Consider the following 15054-nt stretch of genomic DNA (forward strand, 5'->3'; position numbering starts at 1 on the left):
CTGTAATCCCAGCACTTCGGGAGGCCGAGGCGGGTGGATCACCTGAGATCAGGAGTTGGAGACCAGCCTGGCCAACATGGTGAAACCCCGTTTTTACTAAAAATACAAAAATTAGCCGGGCATGGTGGCGCATGCCTGTAGACCCAGCTACTTGGGAGGCTGAGGCAGGAGAATCGCTTGAACCTGGGAGGCAGATGTTGCAGTGAGCCAAAATCACACCATTGCGCTCCAGCCTGGGTAACAAGAGTGAAACCCTGTCTCCAAAAAAAAGAAAAAGAAAAAAAATACAAGTCCTTCCTTAGTTCCCACACCCCCACTCCCCAGATTTAACTATTAAGCATTTGGCATTCATCCTTCCAGGCCTTTCTGGGTGGAAATGCAGCCTGCATGCACCAGTATGCAAAGTTTCCAGCTCTGCCCATCCCAGCTGGTGGTGTGGCAGCCCCACTCTGATCTATGGGGACTCCATCCTGACTGGTTGGTGCTTGCATCTCTCCTGCCTACATATAACTCACCATTTCACTTTCTCTTTCCATCAACAACATATCCTGTGCTTCTGCATCTTTCCATGACAGTGTGTATAAATGTACGTTGTTGGTGTTCACTGCTCCGTGGTGTGCCACAGTCTGGGTGCATTGTCATACCTTACATATTGCTAGACTTCTTGCCCCAGATGACAGGTGTGCCCTTCCTTTCACTAAAAGATGCTTTTGTCCCTTCTTCTTTAGAATCTGAAAGCGGCTGATACTGACCCCACAGCCCCGCCTTATGATTCTCTTCTCGTGTTTGACTATGAAGGAAGCGGTTCCGAAGCTGCTAGTCTGAGCTCCCTGAACTCCTCAGAGTCAGACAAAGACCAGGACTATGACTACTTGAACGAATGGGGCAATCGCTTCAAGAAGCTGGCGGACATGTACGGAGGTGGCGAGGACGACTAGGGGACTCGAGAGAGGCGGGCCCTAGACCCGTGTGCTGGGAAATGCAGAAATCATGTTGCTGGTGGTTTTTCAGCTCCCTTCCCTTGAGATGAGTTTCTGGGGAAAAGAAGAGACTGGTTGGTGATGCAGTTAGTATAGCTTTATGCTCTCTCCACTTTATAGCTCTAATAAGTGTGTGTTAGAAAAGTTTTGACTTATTTCTTGAAGCTTTTTTTTTTTTCCCATCACTCTACATGGTGGTGATGTCCAAAAGATACCCAAATTTTAATATTCCAGAAGAACAACTTTAGCATCAGAAGGTTCACCCAGCACCTTGCAGATTTTCTTAAGGAATTTTGTCTCACTTTTAAAAAGAAGGGGAGAAGTCAGCTACTCTAGTTCTGTTGTTTTGTGTATATAATTTTTTTAAAAAAATTTGTGTGCTCCTGCTCATTGCTACACTGGTGTGTCCCTCTGCCTTTTTTTTTTTTAAGACAGGGTCTCATTCTGTCGGCCAGGCTGGAGTGCAGTGGTGCAATCACAGCTCACTGCAGCCTTGTCCTCCCAGGCTCAAGCTATCCTTGCACCTCAGCCTCCCAAGTAGCTGGGACCACAGGCATGCACCACTACGCATGACTAATTTTTTAAATATTTGAGACGGGGTCTCCCTGTGTTACCCAGGCTGGTCTCAAACTCCTGGGCTCAAGTGATCCTCCCATCTTGGCCTCCCAGAGTATTGGGATTACAGACATGAGCCACTGCACCTGCCCAGCTCCCCAACTCCCTGCCATTTTTTAAGAGACAGTTTCGCTCCATTGCCCAGGCCTGGGATGCAGTGATGTGATCATAGCTCACTGTAACCTCAAACTCTGGGGCTCAAGCAATTCTCCCACCAGCCTCCTTTTTATTTTTTTGTACAGATGGGGTCTTGCTATGTTGCCCATGCTGGTCTTAAACTCCTGGCCTCAAGCAATCCTCCTGCCTTGGCCCCCCAAAGTGCTGGGATTGCGGGCATGAGCTGCTGTGCCCAGCCTCCATGTTTTAATATCAACTCTCCCTCCTCAATTCAGTTGCTTTGCCCAAGATAGGAGTTCTCCGATGCAGAAATTATTGGGCTCTTTTAGGGTAAGAAGCTCGTGTCTTCGTCTGGCCACATCTTGACTAGGTATTGTCTACTCTGAAGACCTTTAATGGCTTCCCTCTTTCATCTCCTGAGTATGTAACTTGCAATGGGCATCTATCCAGTGACTTGTTCTGAGTAAGTGTGTTCGTTAATGTTTATTTAGCTCTGAAGCAAGAGTGATATACTCCAGGACTTAGAATAGTGCCTAAAGTGCTGCAGCCAAAGACAGAGCGGAACTATGAAAATTGGGCTTGGAGATGGCAGGAGAGCTTGTCATTGAGCCTGGCAATTTAGCAAACTGATGCTGAGGATGATTGAGGTGGGTCTACCTCATCTCTGAAAATTCTGGAAGGAATGGAGGAGTCTCAACATGTGTTTCTGACACAGGATCTGTGGTTTGTACTCAAAGGCCAGAATCCCCAAGTGCCTGCTTTTGATGATGTCTACAGAAAATGCTGGCTGAGCTGAACACATTTGCCCAATTCCAGATGTGCATAGAAAACTGAGAATATTCAAAATTCCAAATTTTTTTCTTAGGAGCAAGAAGAAAATGTGGCCCTAAAGGGGGTTAGTTGAGGGGTAGGGGGTAGTGAGGATCTTGATTTGGATCTCTTTTTATTTAAATGTGAATTTCAACTTTTGACAATCAAAGAAAAGAGTTTTATTGAAATAGCTTTACTGTTTCTCAAGTGTTTTGGAGAAAAAAATCAACCCTGCAATCACTTTTTGGAATTGTCTTGATTTTTCGGCAGTTCAAGCTATATCGAATATAGTTCTGTGTAGAGAATGTCACTGTAGTTTTGAGTGTATACATGTGTGGGTGCTGATAATTGTGTATTTTCTCTGGGGGTGGAAAAGGAAAACGATTCAAGCTGAGAAAAGTATTCTCAAAGATGCATTTTTATAAATTTTATTAAAGAATTTTGTTAAACCATTGTCGAATTTGTTTTATTTGATTCCACCACATTTCCAGTCAAGAGAAAAGATGCATGGAGATGGCCTCAGTCAAAACGTGGAGAAAGAGGCCGGGCGCGGTGGCTCATGCCTGTAATCTCAGCACTTCGGGAGGCCGAGGCAGGTAGATCACTTGAGCTCAGGAGTTTGAGACCAGCCTGGGCAACGTAGTGAAACCCTGTCTCCACAAAAACACAAAAATTAGCTGGGCGTGGTGGCGCGCGCCTGTAGTCCCAGCTACTCGGGAGGCTGAGGCATGAGAATCACTTAACTCAGGAGGCAGAGGTTGCAGTGAGCCGAGGTTGCGCCACTGCACTTCAGCCTAGGTGACAGAGGAGACTCCATCTCAAAAAAATAAAAAAATTTTTTAAAAACTTCATGCTGAAGTGACTTCTCCAGAAGTTTCTATCATTCTACTGGACGCAACATCGAGAAACTACATTCACACGGTAACTTTATTTGAACAGTATCCATCCATGTGGCATGTGATGAAACCAATAAAATTCCCAAGTCCACGAGAGACTGTGTGGGCCGAGCTGAAGGACGGGACAGAGCAAAGTTTCAAACGACGTTCTCAGGGTCAGCAAGTGAGTACAGGCCAGTGGTTCTCTGCTGGGGAGGAATGTAGCCCCCTCCTCCATGTGACATTTTGCAATTTCTGGAGTACCTGGGGAGGTGGTCCTGTCATCACATCAAGGCCAGGGATGCTGCTAAACATCCCTGCACAGGACAGTTCCTCACAGCAAAGAATTATCCAGCACAAAATGTCAGCCACTGTTAAGAAACCCTGGTGTAAGCCTAAAACTTTTCTCTGTTGAAGGGGTATGACTTTTTTCTTTGGGTAATTTTTTATTGTGGTAAAATAAAACATAAAATTTATGATTTTAGCCCTTTTGTTAAATTTTGAGACAGGGTCTCACTCTGTCACCCGGGCTGGAGTGCAGTGGCACAATCACGGCTCACTGCAGCCTCAATCTCCCAGTCACAAATGATCCTCCTCTCTCAGCCTCCCTAGTAGCTGGGACTGCAGGTGTTGCACCACTACACCCAGCTAATTTTTTAAATTGTTTTGTAGAGACAGGGATCTTGCTATGATACACAGGCTGGTCTTGAACTCCTGGGCTCAAGTGATCTGCCCTCCTTGGCCTCCCAAAGTACTGGGATTACAGGAGTGAGCCACCACGTTGGCCTCATTGTAGCCATTTTTAAGTATACAGTTCAATGACATTAAGTATATTCAAATTGTGTTGCAACCATCACCACTATCTTCAGAACTTTTTCATCATCCCAGACAAACTCTGTACCCATTTATTTTCAACTGTTTTTAAGTGTACAATTCAGTGGTATTAAGTACATTCAAAATATTATATAACCATCAGCTCTGGTGTTAGAACTTTTTCATCATTCCAAATAAATTTTGTATCTAGTGGGCAATAACTCTCCATTCCTGCCTCTACCCATCCCCTCCTAATCTCTATTCTACTTTCCATGTATGTAGACTCCTTTAATCATCCTTTTGCATCTGGCTTTTTTTTTTTTTTTTTTTTTGAGACGGAGTCTTGCTCTGTCGCCCAGGCTGGAATGCAGTGGCGCGATCTCCGCTCCCTGCAAGCTCCGCCTCCTGGGTTCACGCCATTCTCCTGCCTCAGCCTCCCGAGTAGCTGGGACTACAGGCGCCCGCCACCACTCCCGGCTTATTTGTTTGTTTGTTTGTTTGTTTATTTATGGTATTTTTAGTAGAGACGGGTTTCACCGTGTTAGCCAGGATGGTCTCCATCTCCTGACCTCGTGATCCGCCTGCCTCGGCCTCCCAAAGTGCCGGGATTGCAGGCGTGATCCACCGCACCCGGCCTTATTTTTTATTTTATTTTTTGAGGCAAGGTTCTGCTCTGTTACCCAGGCTAAAGTGCAGTGGCACGATCTTGGCTCACTGCAACCTCCACTCCCCAGGTTCAAGCAATTCTCCTGCCTCAGCCTCCCGAGTAGCTGGGATTACAGGTGCTCACCGCTATGCTCGGCTAATTTTTGTATTTTTAGTACAGACAGGGTTTCACCATGTTGCCCAGGCTGGTCTCCAACTCCTGACCTCAAGTGATCCACCCACCTTGGCCTCACAAATTGCTGGGATTACAGGCATGAGCTGCCGCGCCTGGCCTGCAGTGAAAAAAAGATATTTTGGGGCCGGGCTTGGTGGCTCACGCCTGTAATCCAGCACTTTGGGAGGCCGAGGCTGGTGGGTCACGAGGTCAGGAGATGGAGACCATCCTGGCTAACACGGTGAAACCCCGTCTCTACTAAAATACAAAAAATTAGCGGAGCATGTTGGCGGGTGCCTGTAGTCCCAGCAACTCAGGAGGCTGAGGCAGGAGAATGGCGTGAACCCGGAAGGCAGAGCTTGCAGTGAGCAGAGATTGTGCCACTGCACTCAAGCCTGGGCAACAGAGCGAGACTCTGTCTCAAAAATAAATATATATAATATAAAATATATGAATATATAAAAATAAGTATTTTATACACATATATGGATCCTTTTATCCATTTTTGAATTGGGCTGTTTGCTGTTGAGTTTTAAAAATACATATTCTGGAAATTAATCCCTTATCAGATACCTGATTTCTTCACATCCTCCCCAGCACTTGTTCACTTGTTTTGTTTTTTTCTATGTATTTTATAATATTTTTTAATTTTTTTTATTTATTTTGAGATGGGGTCTTGCTCTGTCGCCCAGGCTGGAATGCAGTGGTGCCACCTCGGCTTACTGCAACCTCCGCCTCCCGGGTTCAAGTGATTCTCCTGCCTCAGCCTCCCAGGTAGCTGGGATTACAGGTATGCGCCACCATGCCCAGCTAATTTTTTTGAATTTTTGTAGAGATGGGGTTTCACCATGTTGCCCAGGCTGGTCTCGAACTTCTGACCTCAAGTGATCCACCCTCCTTGGCCTCCCAAAGTGCTGGAATTACAGAACGTGAGGTGGGCACCTGTAATCCTAGCTACTCAGGAGGCTGAGGGGGGAGAATCGCTTGAACCCTGGAGGCTGAGGTTGCAGTGAGCAGAGATCACGCCACTGCACTCCAGCCTGGTTACAGAGCGAGACTCCATCTCCAAAATAAAACAAAACAAAAATTAAATTGTTTACAGAGCACTTACTATGTGCGAGGGTCTGTACCAGCAAGGAAATTTTGGTTTTTTTGGAACACGGTCTCCCTCTGTCACCCAAGCTGGACTGCAGCCTCGACCTCACGGGTTCAAGAAATCCTCCCACCCTGCCTCCCAAGAAGCTGGGACAACAGGCATGTGCCACCATGCCCAGCTAAGTTTTATATTTTTTACAGAGATGGAGTTTCACCATGTTGCCCAGGCTGGAAATTTTAACCCCTGAAAAAGTCCATGGTGAAGGCAGTTGCCCCCAGCAAGGGTCTGGAAGCACAGGAGACCTGGGGAACAGCTCCTCTGTTCTTTTGCTGGTTCATTAGATGCCAAGACACTAGAGTTGTGCTGTCTGAGTTCAAATCCTGATTCTGTCCTTTCCAGCTATGAGCTTAGATAAGTGACCTGACCTTTCTATGCCTCAGTGTCTTCATCTCTAAAATGAGGGTAATTGGGCCAGGTGCGGTGGCTCACACCTGTAATCCCAGCACTTTGGGAGGCCGAGGTGGGCAGATCACCTGAGGTCAGGAGTTCGAGACCAGCCTGGCCGACTTAGTGAAACCTTGTCTATACTAAAAATACAAAAATTAGCTGGGCGTGTTGGCGCGGCCTGTAGTCCCGGCTACTTGGGAGGCTGAAGCAGGAGAATCGCTTGAACCCGGGAGGCGGAGGTTGCAGTGAGCCAAGATCGCATCACTGCACTCCAGCCTGGGCGACAGAGAGAGACTCTGTCTCAAAAAAAAAGAGGGTAATTGTATTTGCTTTATAGTGTTTTGAGCACTAAATGAGTTGATATGTACAAAGCATTTAGAGTGCAGTGGCACGATCTCAGTTCACTGCAACCTCCGCCTCCTGGGGTCACGCAATTCTCCTGCCTCAGCCTCCTGAGTAGCTGGAATTACAGGTGTGCCCCACCACACCAGGCTAATTTTTGTATTTTTAGTAGAGACAAGATTTAACCTTGTAAGTTATGCTGGTCTTGAACTCCTGACCTCAGGTGATCTGCCCACCTCAGCCTTCCAAAGTGCTGGGATAACAGGTGTGAGCCACCACGCCCAGCCGTACTTCTGTGTTTTAACAAAGCTGCCAAGAACAAACCAAGGAAGGGGCTACCAGAATTCAAGTCCTATAAACTAAAATTCCATAAGCTTAAATACAAAATTCTACAGAAACAGGGTACTTAAAGCACATCTGAATAATTTGAGGCTGGGAGAAGCCTGAGCGTGTTTCTTCTTCTTTAGACAAGGGCCAATTTACACTACAGCCTCGTGGACCCAGGCACTCCTCCAACATCCTATCACACATATTAAAATACACCCAGTGTTCCACATGGGATATATTACTTTGCTGCAAGAATTTTTATGGGGTCTTATGACATTGCTTTTGAAATTATGCATGACAATTTGTGTTGGCTCAGCCCACAGAGCCTAAGAGATAAAAACAGAAGAGATGTCTAGGTCTTGTAATACTTTGGGATAAAGGATTCTCAGCTCTGAATATCCTGTAATAATCTTTTGTAAATCCCACACCAGTACTGCCCTTAGACTTAGGCCTGGTAGTCTCCTGGCCCTGGGCCCATGCTTGAGAAGCTCCATCTGGCCACCTCCACCATGCCCCCCACCCTGGGCAAGAAATCTGCCAGGCCTGGGGGACTTGCCCATCCAAATCTCCAAATCCTCACCCTCCTCCAAGACCACACTCCATGTTCTTTTTTTGTTTGTTTTTTGAGACAGAGTCTCACTCTGTCACCCAGGCTGGAGTGCTGTGGCGCGATCTTGGCTCACTCCTGGGTTCAAGCGATTCTCCTGCCTCAGCCTCCTGAGCAGCTAGGATTACAGGTGTGCACCGCCACGCCTGGCTAATTTTTGTATCTTTAGTAGAGATGGGGTTTCACCATGTTGGTCAGGCTGGTCTCGAACTCCTGACCTGGCTAATTTTTGTATTTATGTTATAGAGACAGGGTCTCCCTATGTTGCCCAGCCTGGTGTCAAACTCCTGGGCAAAAGAAATCCTCCCACCTCAGCCTCCCAAAGTGCTGGGATTACAGGCATAAACCACCACACCCGGCCCACACTCTGGATTCTGAGGCCCTGGAATTTTCTGCCCAACCATCCCAGGCCTTCTTCTAGGGCTTTGCAGAACTCTTCCCTGGGTCTGCCCTCTGGATGGCGCACTGTGCTCCCCGTCTGAAGTTTTGTTTTGTTTTTTATTTTTTTGAGACAAAGTCTCCTTTTGTCACCAGGCTGGAGTGTAGTGACGCGACCTCGGTTCACTGCAACCTCCGCCTCCCAGGTTCAAGAGATTCTCCTGCCTCATCCTCCCGAGTAGCTGGGACTACAGGCATACATCACTATGCCCAGTGAATTTTTGTATTTTTAGTAGAGATGGGGTTTCACCATGTCGGCCAGGATGGTCTCAATCTCTTGACCTTGTGATCTACCCACCTCGGCCTCCCAAAGTGCTGGGATTACAGGTGTGAGCCACCGCGCCCGGCCCCCATCTGCAGTTCTAGACCCAGAGGGGCCAAATGGTAGCTGCTCTGTGGAAGGGATGGGGTGTGGGGTGTGGACAGAACCTGAATGTGCAGGGCTGTGGGTGCCCACATGTCTAAGTGCCCAGCCTTCATGGTGCAGGATGGAGATGCTGGTGAGAAGAAAAATGGGTCAGACCAGAGGTCTCCATTGTGGAGCTCTGAGACAGTCTGAGAATTTTGAATTCAAACTTGATAGAATTTTCAAGGTAGGAGGATAGAAAATATTTTATTTACCAGTCTCTTTGCTTGATTTCTAACACTGAAATATTTAGACTGGTGGCGTGAGGGCCTCTACTTGTATTTTTGCACCAAACCCCTCAAGCCTTTCCCACACAATGCTTTACCCCCCTCTCACTAAATGTTTAACATCTCAAAATACTCTTAAAATTTTTTATTTCCCAAATGAACCTGTGCCCATACACAATGGAGAAAACATTGTCTAATGACAAAACCTGGAAAGGAATACACAAAATAAAAAGAGCACAGTGGCAATTTTGTAGGTGATTTATTTCCCATTCAAAAATATTTTTAAGGCCAGAACCAGTGGCTCACGCCTGCAATTTCAGTATTTTGGAAGGTCGAAGTGGGCAAATTGCTTGAGCCCAGGAGTTTGAGACCAGCCTGGGTGACGTGGTGAAACGCCATCTCTACAAAAATTAGCCGGGTGTGGTGGCATGCATCTGTAGTCCCAGCTACTTGGGAGGCTGAGGCGGGAGGATCACTTGAGCAGGGGAGGCAGAAGTTGGAGTGAGCCAAGATCACACCACTGCACTTCAGCCCGGGTGACAGTGAGATTCTGTCTCACACACACACGCACAAGATTTTATTCGGAAGGCTGAGGCAGGAGGATCACTTGAGGCCAGGAGTTTGAGACAAGTCAGGGCAACATAGAGACTCCATCTCTAAAAAAAAATTTTTAGCGTTTTTCCCTCTCAGGTCCTGCATTCCAAAATGACAAAGAAAAGAAGAAACAAGAGTCATGCCAAAAAGGGTAATAGCTATGCGCAGCTTATTCTCGCCCAAGGACCGGATCATTAAGAAGTTTGTCCTTTGGGCTGGGCGCGGTGGCTCACGCCTGTAATCCCAGCACTTTGGGAGGCCCAGGTGGGCAGGTCACTTGAGGTGAGGAGCTCAAGACCAGCCTAGCCAAGAGGGCGAAACCTTGTCTCCACAAAAAATACAAAAATTAGCCGGGCATGCTGGGGCACTCCAGTAATCCCAGCTACTCGGGGGGCTGAGGCCAGATAATTGTTTCAGCCTGGGAGGCAGAGGTTGCAGTGAGCCGAGATCACGCCACTGAACTCCAGCCTAGGCGACAGAGCGAGACCCCATCTCAAAAAATAAAATAAAAATAAAGGTCCTGCCCTCAAAAACATTGTCCTGTGTCTGCAGCATGACTTTCAGACAACATGGTTTTTCAACGTCCCACCAGGATTTATGTAGGCGAAAACCTGTTTCCGATTATCTGAATCTCAAATCCATTCTGTTTTACATATAAAAACAGTTTGGCGGAGGGCATGGTTTTGATAGACACTGAATTTTCAAGGAATGCATCAACCATGAAAACAGAACAAAGATCGAACTTTTACTGGGAACTTTACTAAGTTCACTAAAAAAAAAAAAATCATATTACCCATAACAACATTTGTGGCTTTACATTCACGATGGATATATATGCGTGTGTACGTCTGTACTTAGGTTTTGTTTGTTTGTTTGTTTTGAGATGGAGTCTCGCTCTGTCGCCCAGGCTGGAGTGCAGTGGTGTGATCTCGGCTCACTGCAACCTCCGCCTCCCAGCTTCGAGCGATTCTCCTGCCTCAGCCTCCCGGGTAGCTGGGACTACAGGCGCCCGCCACCACGCCTGGCTAATTTTTGTATGTTTAGTAGAGACGGGGTTTCACCATATCGGACAGGTTGGTCTCAAATTCCTGACCTTGTGATCTGCCCGCCTCGGCCTCCCAGAGTGCTGCGATTACAGGTGTGAGCCACCGCGCCCAGCCTGAATATTGTTTTTCTTATCCATACTTCACTGTAAGCAGATGGAAGCATCTGTCTGCTTCATTATGTCTGCCAGTGTTGAGTACCTGAGTATTTTCATATTGAAATATAGATTTAATGATACATTACTTCTCTCTTCCTTCTTTACATAGCGGTTAATCATATTGAGCTTCTGAAATTGTGCGTGTGGGCAGATTAGCCATTTTTGGGTTCCCTCTTACCCCCCGGACTAAGCCGGGACGGAAAAAAAATGTGAAGGGGGCGTTCCCGATCGATTTGGCCCCGCCCCACCCTGCAGGCCCCGCCCCATAGTGTGCCCAGCGCTTTCTGCCACACTTAACATGGCGGCGGCGGCGCCCTGCCGAGGCGCCTGAGCGGGTCGCGAGCGTGGTGTTACACTCCAGTCATGGCGGCCCCAGGACAGGCCGTGGGCAGCGGGGCTCAGGAGACATGCGGTCTGGATCGGATTTTGGAGGCATTGAAGCTGCTGCTGAGCCCGGGAGGTGAGAGGACGCATCTCCGCGCCGGGCTGGACCCGGGACTCTCAGGGCCGCCCGGCTTCCGGGGCTGCCCTGCCTTCCGCAGCGTGCGCCCCTTAGGCCCGCCTCGGGACCCTCCGCCCGCTGCTGGGGGCTTTGAGCATTGTCTGTGCCCGTCCTCATTACGTTCTTGAGGAAACCGAGGCTCAAGGAGGGCGCGGGATCCCTTGACTGCTGATATTAGCCAACATCTCTTGAGCATTTGCCTTGTGCTGGGCTCTGTCAGGCGGGGCCGTTATTTCATTCAGTGCTTACTGCAGCGCTCTTGGGAAGGGGATATGGACCCAGCTCCAGAGAGGGTAGGGCGCCGGCGACGTAGAAATGTGAGGTCCTAGCCGCGTGAGGGCGCAGGGGCCAGCATGGACCCTTGAGATTTGTACGAAATGCCAAGAAGTCCAGACATCGGAAGCAGTGACGTTTGAAATGGGTTTGGGGAGAGTATTTAGGGGTTTCCAGGCGCTTTTAATCTTTGTGGTGCGTGGACAGTTTCTTCCCAGTCTAAAATCTGAAGGGACATTGGGAGTGGTTGAAGCTGCTACTCCTTTTGCGACTGAGGACACCCAAGGCTCACTGAAGAAATTAAGTAACCTGTCCAAGATCACGTGGTCAAATTAGGGGCAGAACACGGACCTAGGCCCGAGATCTACTGAACCCCCTTCTCAGAATCAGACAAATTGTTCAGTATAGGGGCTCTGATGTTATCTGGAGCTTTTGGAAAGGACGTGGAAGATAGAGCTCTACTTATCACTGGGGTGTATATTTGGGGGAAGGGATGGGAAGGGATCTGTAGAATTAGCAAGGGCACATGAAAGGCCAAAGGGGATCACCTCCCAGTCTCAGATTTTATACTCAAAACTGCGAAAACTTCTGCAAACATTACACCACACCAGCGGGAAGTGAACACAAGTTACTAATATTAGTAAATGAGTGCCTACTAAGTATCAGTCCCCATAGTAGGCTGTTTACATACACATCATTTAATCCTCATTACGATCCCCTGGGATCGGTACTACTTGTATTCAATTTTTACGGATGAAGGACCAAGGTTCAGGTACATTGGAAATTGCCTAATGTCAGACTAGTAAGTGGCAGAATTTGAATTTAGGTTATTTCCACTAAAAGTATGGTAAATATGCTACATTGTCTCAATTAAGAGTCAGACTGCAAAATAGAATTTTAAGTTGCTAATCGAGAGGTCACTTGTCTTGTAACGGCAACTCTTTTTTTTTTTTTTTTTTGAGATGAGGTCTCACTCTGTTGCCCAGGCTGGAGTGCAGTGGCACAATCTCGGCTCACTGCAACCTCTGCCTCCCAGGTTCAAGCGATTCTCCTGCTTCAGCCTCCTGAGTAGCTGGGATTACAGGTGCGCACCACCATGCCCAGCTAATTTTTGTCTTTTTAGTAGAGACGGAGTTTTGCCATGTTGGCCAGGCTGGTCTCGAACTCCTGACCTCAAGTGATCTGCCTGCCTTGGCCTCCCAAAGTGCTGGGATTACAGGCCTGAGCCACTACACCTGGCCTGCAACTCTCTATTGTATGACTGAGAACACGTTTAAATAAGCAAAAATCCTGAAAGTAATCATCTGTTATGAAACATGTATATTATGCTTCATTTATAGAAGACTCTCTAATCTCTATGAGTATGTGGTGGAGTACACATATATGTACTCGTTTAATTTACAGAAATTCAAGCATTCCTATTTGAAGAGGAATTAGTTCGTGAAATTATATTATTTTGTACATGTAGTCTTATATATTATATGAATCTGTCTACTATTTTATCATATTAGCTGCTTAGGGAATTTAAAAATATCTGTAGTGGCTGGGCGAGGTGGGCCATACCTGTAATCCCAGCACTTTGGGAGGCTGAGGCAGGATCCCAGGAGTTTGAGACCAGACTGGGTAACATAGTGATACTCTGTGTCTACAAAAAATTAAAAAATTGGCCAGGCATGGTACTACACGCCTGTGGTCCCAGCTACTGGGGAGGCTGAGATGGGAGGATTGCTTGAGCCTGAGAGGTCCAAGTCTAGGCTGTGGTGAACCACGATTACACTAGTGTGCTCCAGCCTTGGGTGACAGAGTAAGACCCTATTTTTTTTGTTGTTTTTTGTTTTTTTTTTTGAGACAGAGTTTCACTCCATCACCCAGGCTGGAGTGCAGTGGCATGATCTTGACTCGCCGGAACCCCCACCTCCCGGGTTCGAGCAATTCTCATGCCTCAGCCTCCCTTGTAGCTGGGACTATAGGCACCCACCACCATGCCTGGCTAATTTTTGTACTTTTATTATTTTTTGAGATGGAATTTCGCTCTTGTTGCCCAGGCTGGAGTGCAGTGGCGCAATCTCAGCTCACTGCAACCTCCACCTCCCAGGTTCAAGCGATTCTCCTACCTCAGCCTCCCGAGTAGCTGGGATTACAGGCATGCGCCACACGCCCGGCTAATTTTTTGTACTTTTAATAGAGACGGCGTTTCACCATGTTGGCCAGGCGAGTCTCGAACTCCTGACCTCAGGTGATCTGCCTGCCTTGACCTCCCAGAGTACTAGGATTAGGCTTACAGGCGCGAGCCACCGTGCCCAACCTCAAGAAGTCAGCTGGATTTTCATATCTGCTTCTCCAGTCTGTCATGATAGGTTGTTTTGACTGAAGTACATGAAGAAAACCTAGACTCACATAGATATGTAACTGGAAAAGGGAGGAGAGTTCAATCACCTTTTCAAATAATTATGTACATTCTTTTATACGATTCTTTCTTTTTTTTTTTTTTTAGACGGAGTCTTGCTCTGTCGCCCAAGCTGGAGTGCAGTGGTGCGATCTCGGCTCACTGCAACCTCCGCCTCCCGGGTTCAAGCAATTCTCCTGCCTCAGCCTCCCGACTAATTGGGACAACAGGCGCATGCCACTGTGCCTGGCTAATTTTCTTTTTTTTTTTTTTTTTAGTTGAGACAGGTTTTCACCATATTGGCCAGGCTGGTCTGGAACTCATGACTTCGTAATCCTCCCGCCTCGGCCTCCCGAAGTGCTGGGATTACAGATGTGAGCCACCACGTCCGGTCTTCTTTTATACAATTCTAAAGCTCAACAAGATAATCTCTGCATGAATTGTGTGGGGAAAAAAGTATCGAGAAACTCAACAAGAGGTAATACCTTTTTTTTTGTGTGTGGCGGAGTTTCGCTCTTGTTGCCCAGGATGGAATGCAGTGGCGTGATCTCGGCTCATTGCCACCTCCGCCTCCCGGATTCAAGCGATTCTCCTGCCTCAGCCTCCCGAGTAGCTGGGATTACAGACATGCGCCACCATGCCCTGCTAATTTTGTATTTTTAGTAGAGATGGGGTTTCTCTACGTTGGTCAGGCTGGTCTCGAACTCCTGACTTCAAGTGATCTGCCCACCTCAGCCTCCCAAAGTGCTGGGATTACAGGCGTGAGCCACCGCGCCCTGCCAAAGAGGTAATATATTAAAGATTTGTTGCAATATGAAATCAGAATTCATATCAATAAGCCTCATAGTACATTCTTGAGAATATAAAAGGCACATCATGACCTAGTATTATTATGAAATGGTTTTGACCTTGCAGACCCCCTGAGAGGGTCTTGGGAACCCCCGGCAAGCCAGGTCCCCATAGCGTACTAGGAACTGCTACTTTATGGAAATGCCTCCAATTTATTTCCAAGTAGATGTTATTTTCATCACCAGTAGAGGGCAGAGAAGACTACTTCATTAAAGGGGCTCTGGAAAAACTTCAGTAAGAGCTTTTGTTTTAAATCACTTTCTTTGTGTTACATGTTTGGGTTCGAAGATCTTATGCCACAGGAAGTCATTTAGAGGTTGGTTAGTGAT

The 15054-nt window shown here is 47.3% G+C and overlaps 2 protein-coding genes across 4 annotated transcripts in view; both read left to right on the top strand.

Annotated features, from left to right (window-relative positions):
• CDH1 (cadherin 1) overlaps positions 1-2976 on the top strand; it is a 97530-nt gene extending 94554 nt beyond the window's left edge. Inside the window, exon 16 of the mRNA XM_001168150.6 lies at positions 729-2976. Coding sequence (XP_001168150.1) covers positions 729-938 — 210 coding nt within the window. The 3' untranslated portion in view covers positions 939-2976. The remainder of the gene's footprint in view (positions 1-728) is intronic.
• An 8004-nt stretch (positions 2977-10980) lies between these two features.
• TANGO6 (transport and golgi organization 6 homolog) overlaps positions 10981-15054 on the top strand; it is a 242515-nt gene continuing 238441 nt past the window's right edge. For all 3 annotated transcript variants that reach the window (XR_010152398.1, XM_511059.9, XM_016930065.4), the window contains exon 1: positions 10981-11175. Coding sequence is in view for 2 of the 3 variants with exons in the window: in XM_511059.9 (XP_511059.2) it covers positions 11079-11175 (97 nt within the window). In the remaining variant the exon portion in view is untranslated. The remainder of the gene's footprint in view (positions 11176-15054) is intronic.

Source organism: Pan troglodytes, chromosome 18 (genome assembly GCF_028858775.2).
Source record: "Pan troglodytes isolate AG18354 chromosome 18, NHGRI_mPanTro3-v2.0_pri, whole genome shotgun sequence".
Lineage (NCBI taxonomy): Eukaryota > Metazoa > Chordata > Mammalia > Primates > Hominidae > Pan > Pan troglodytes.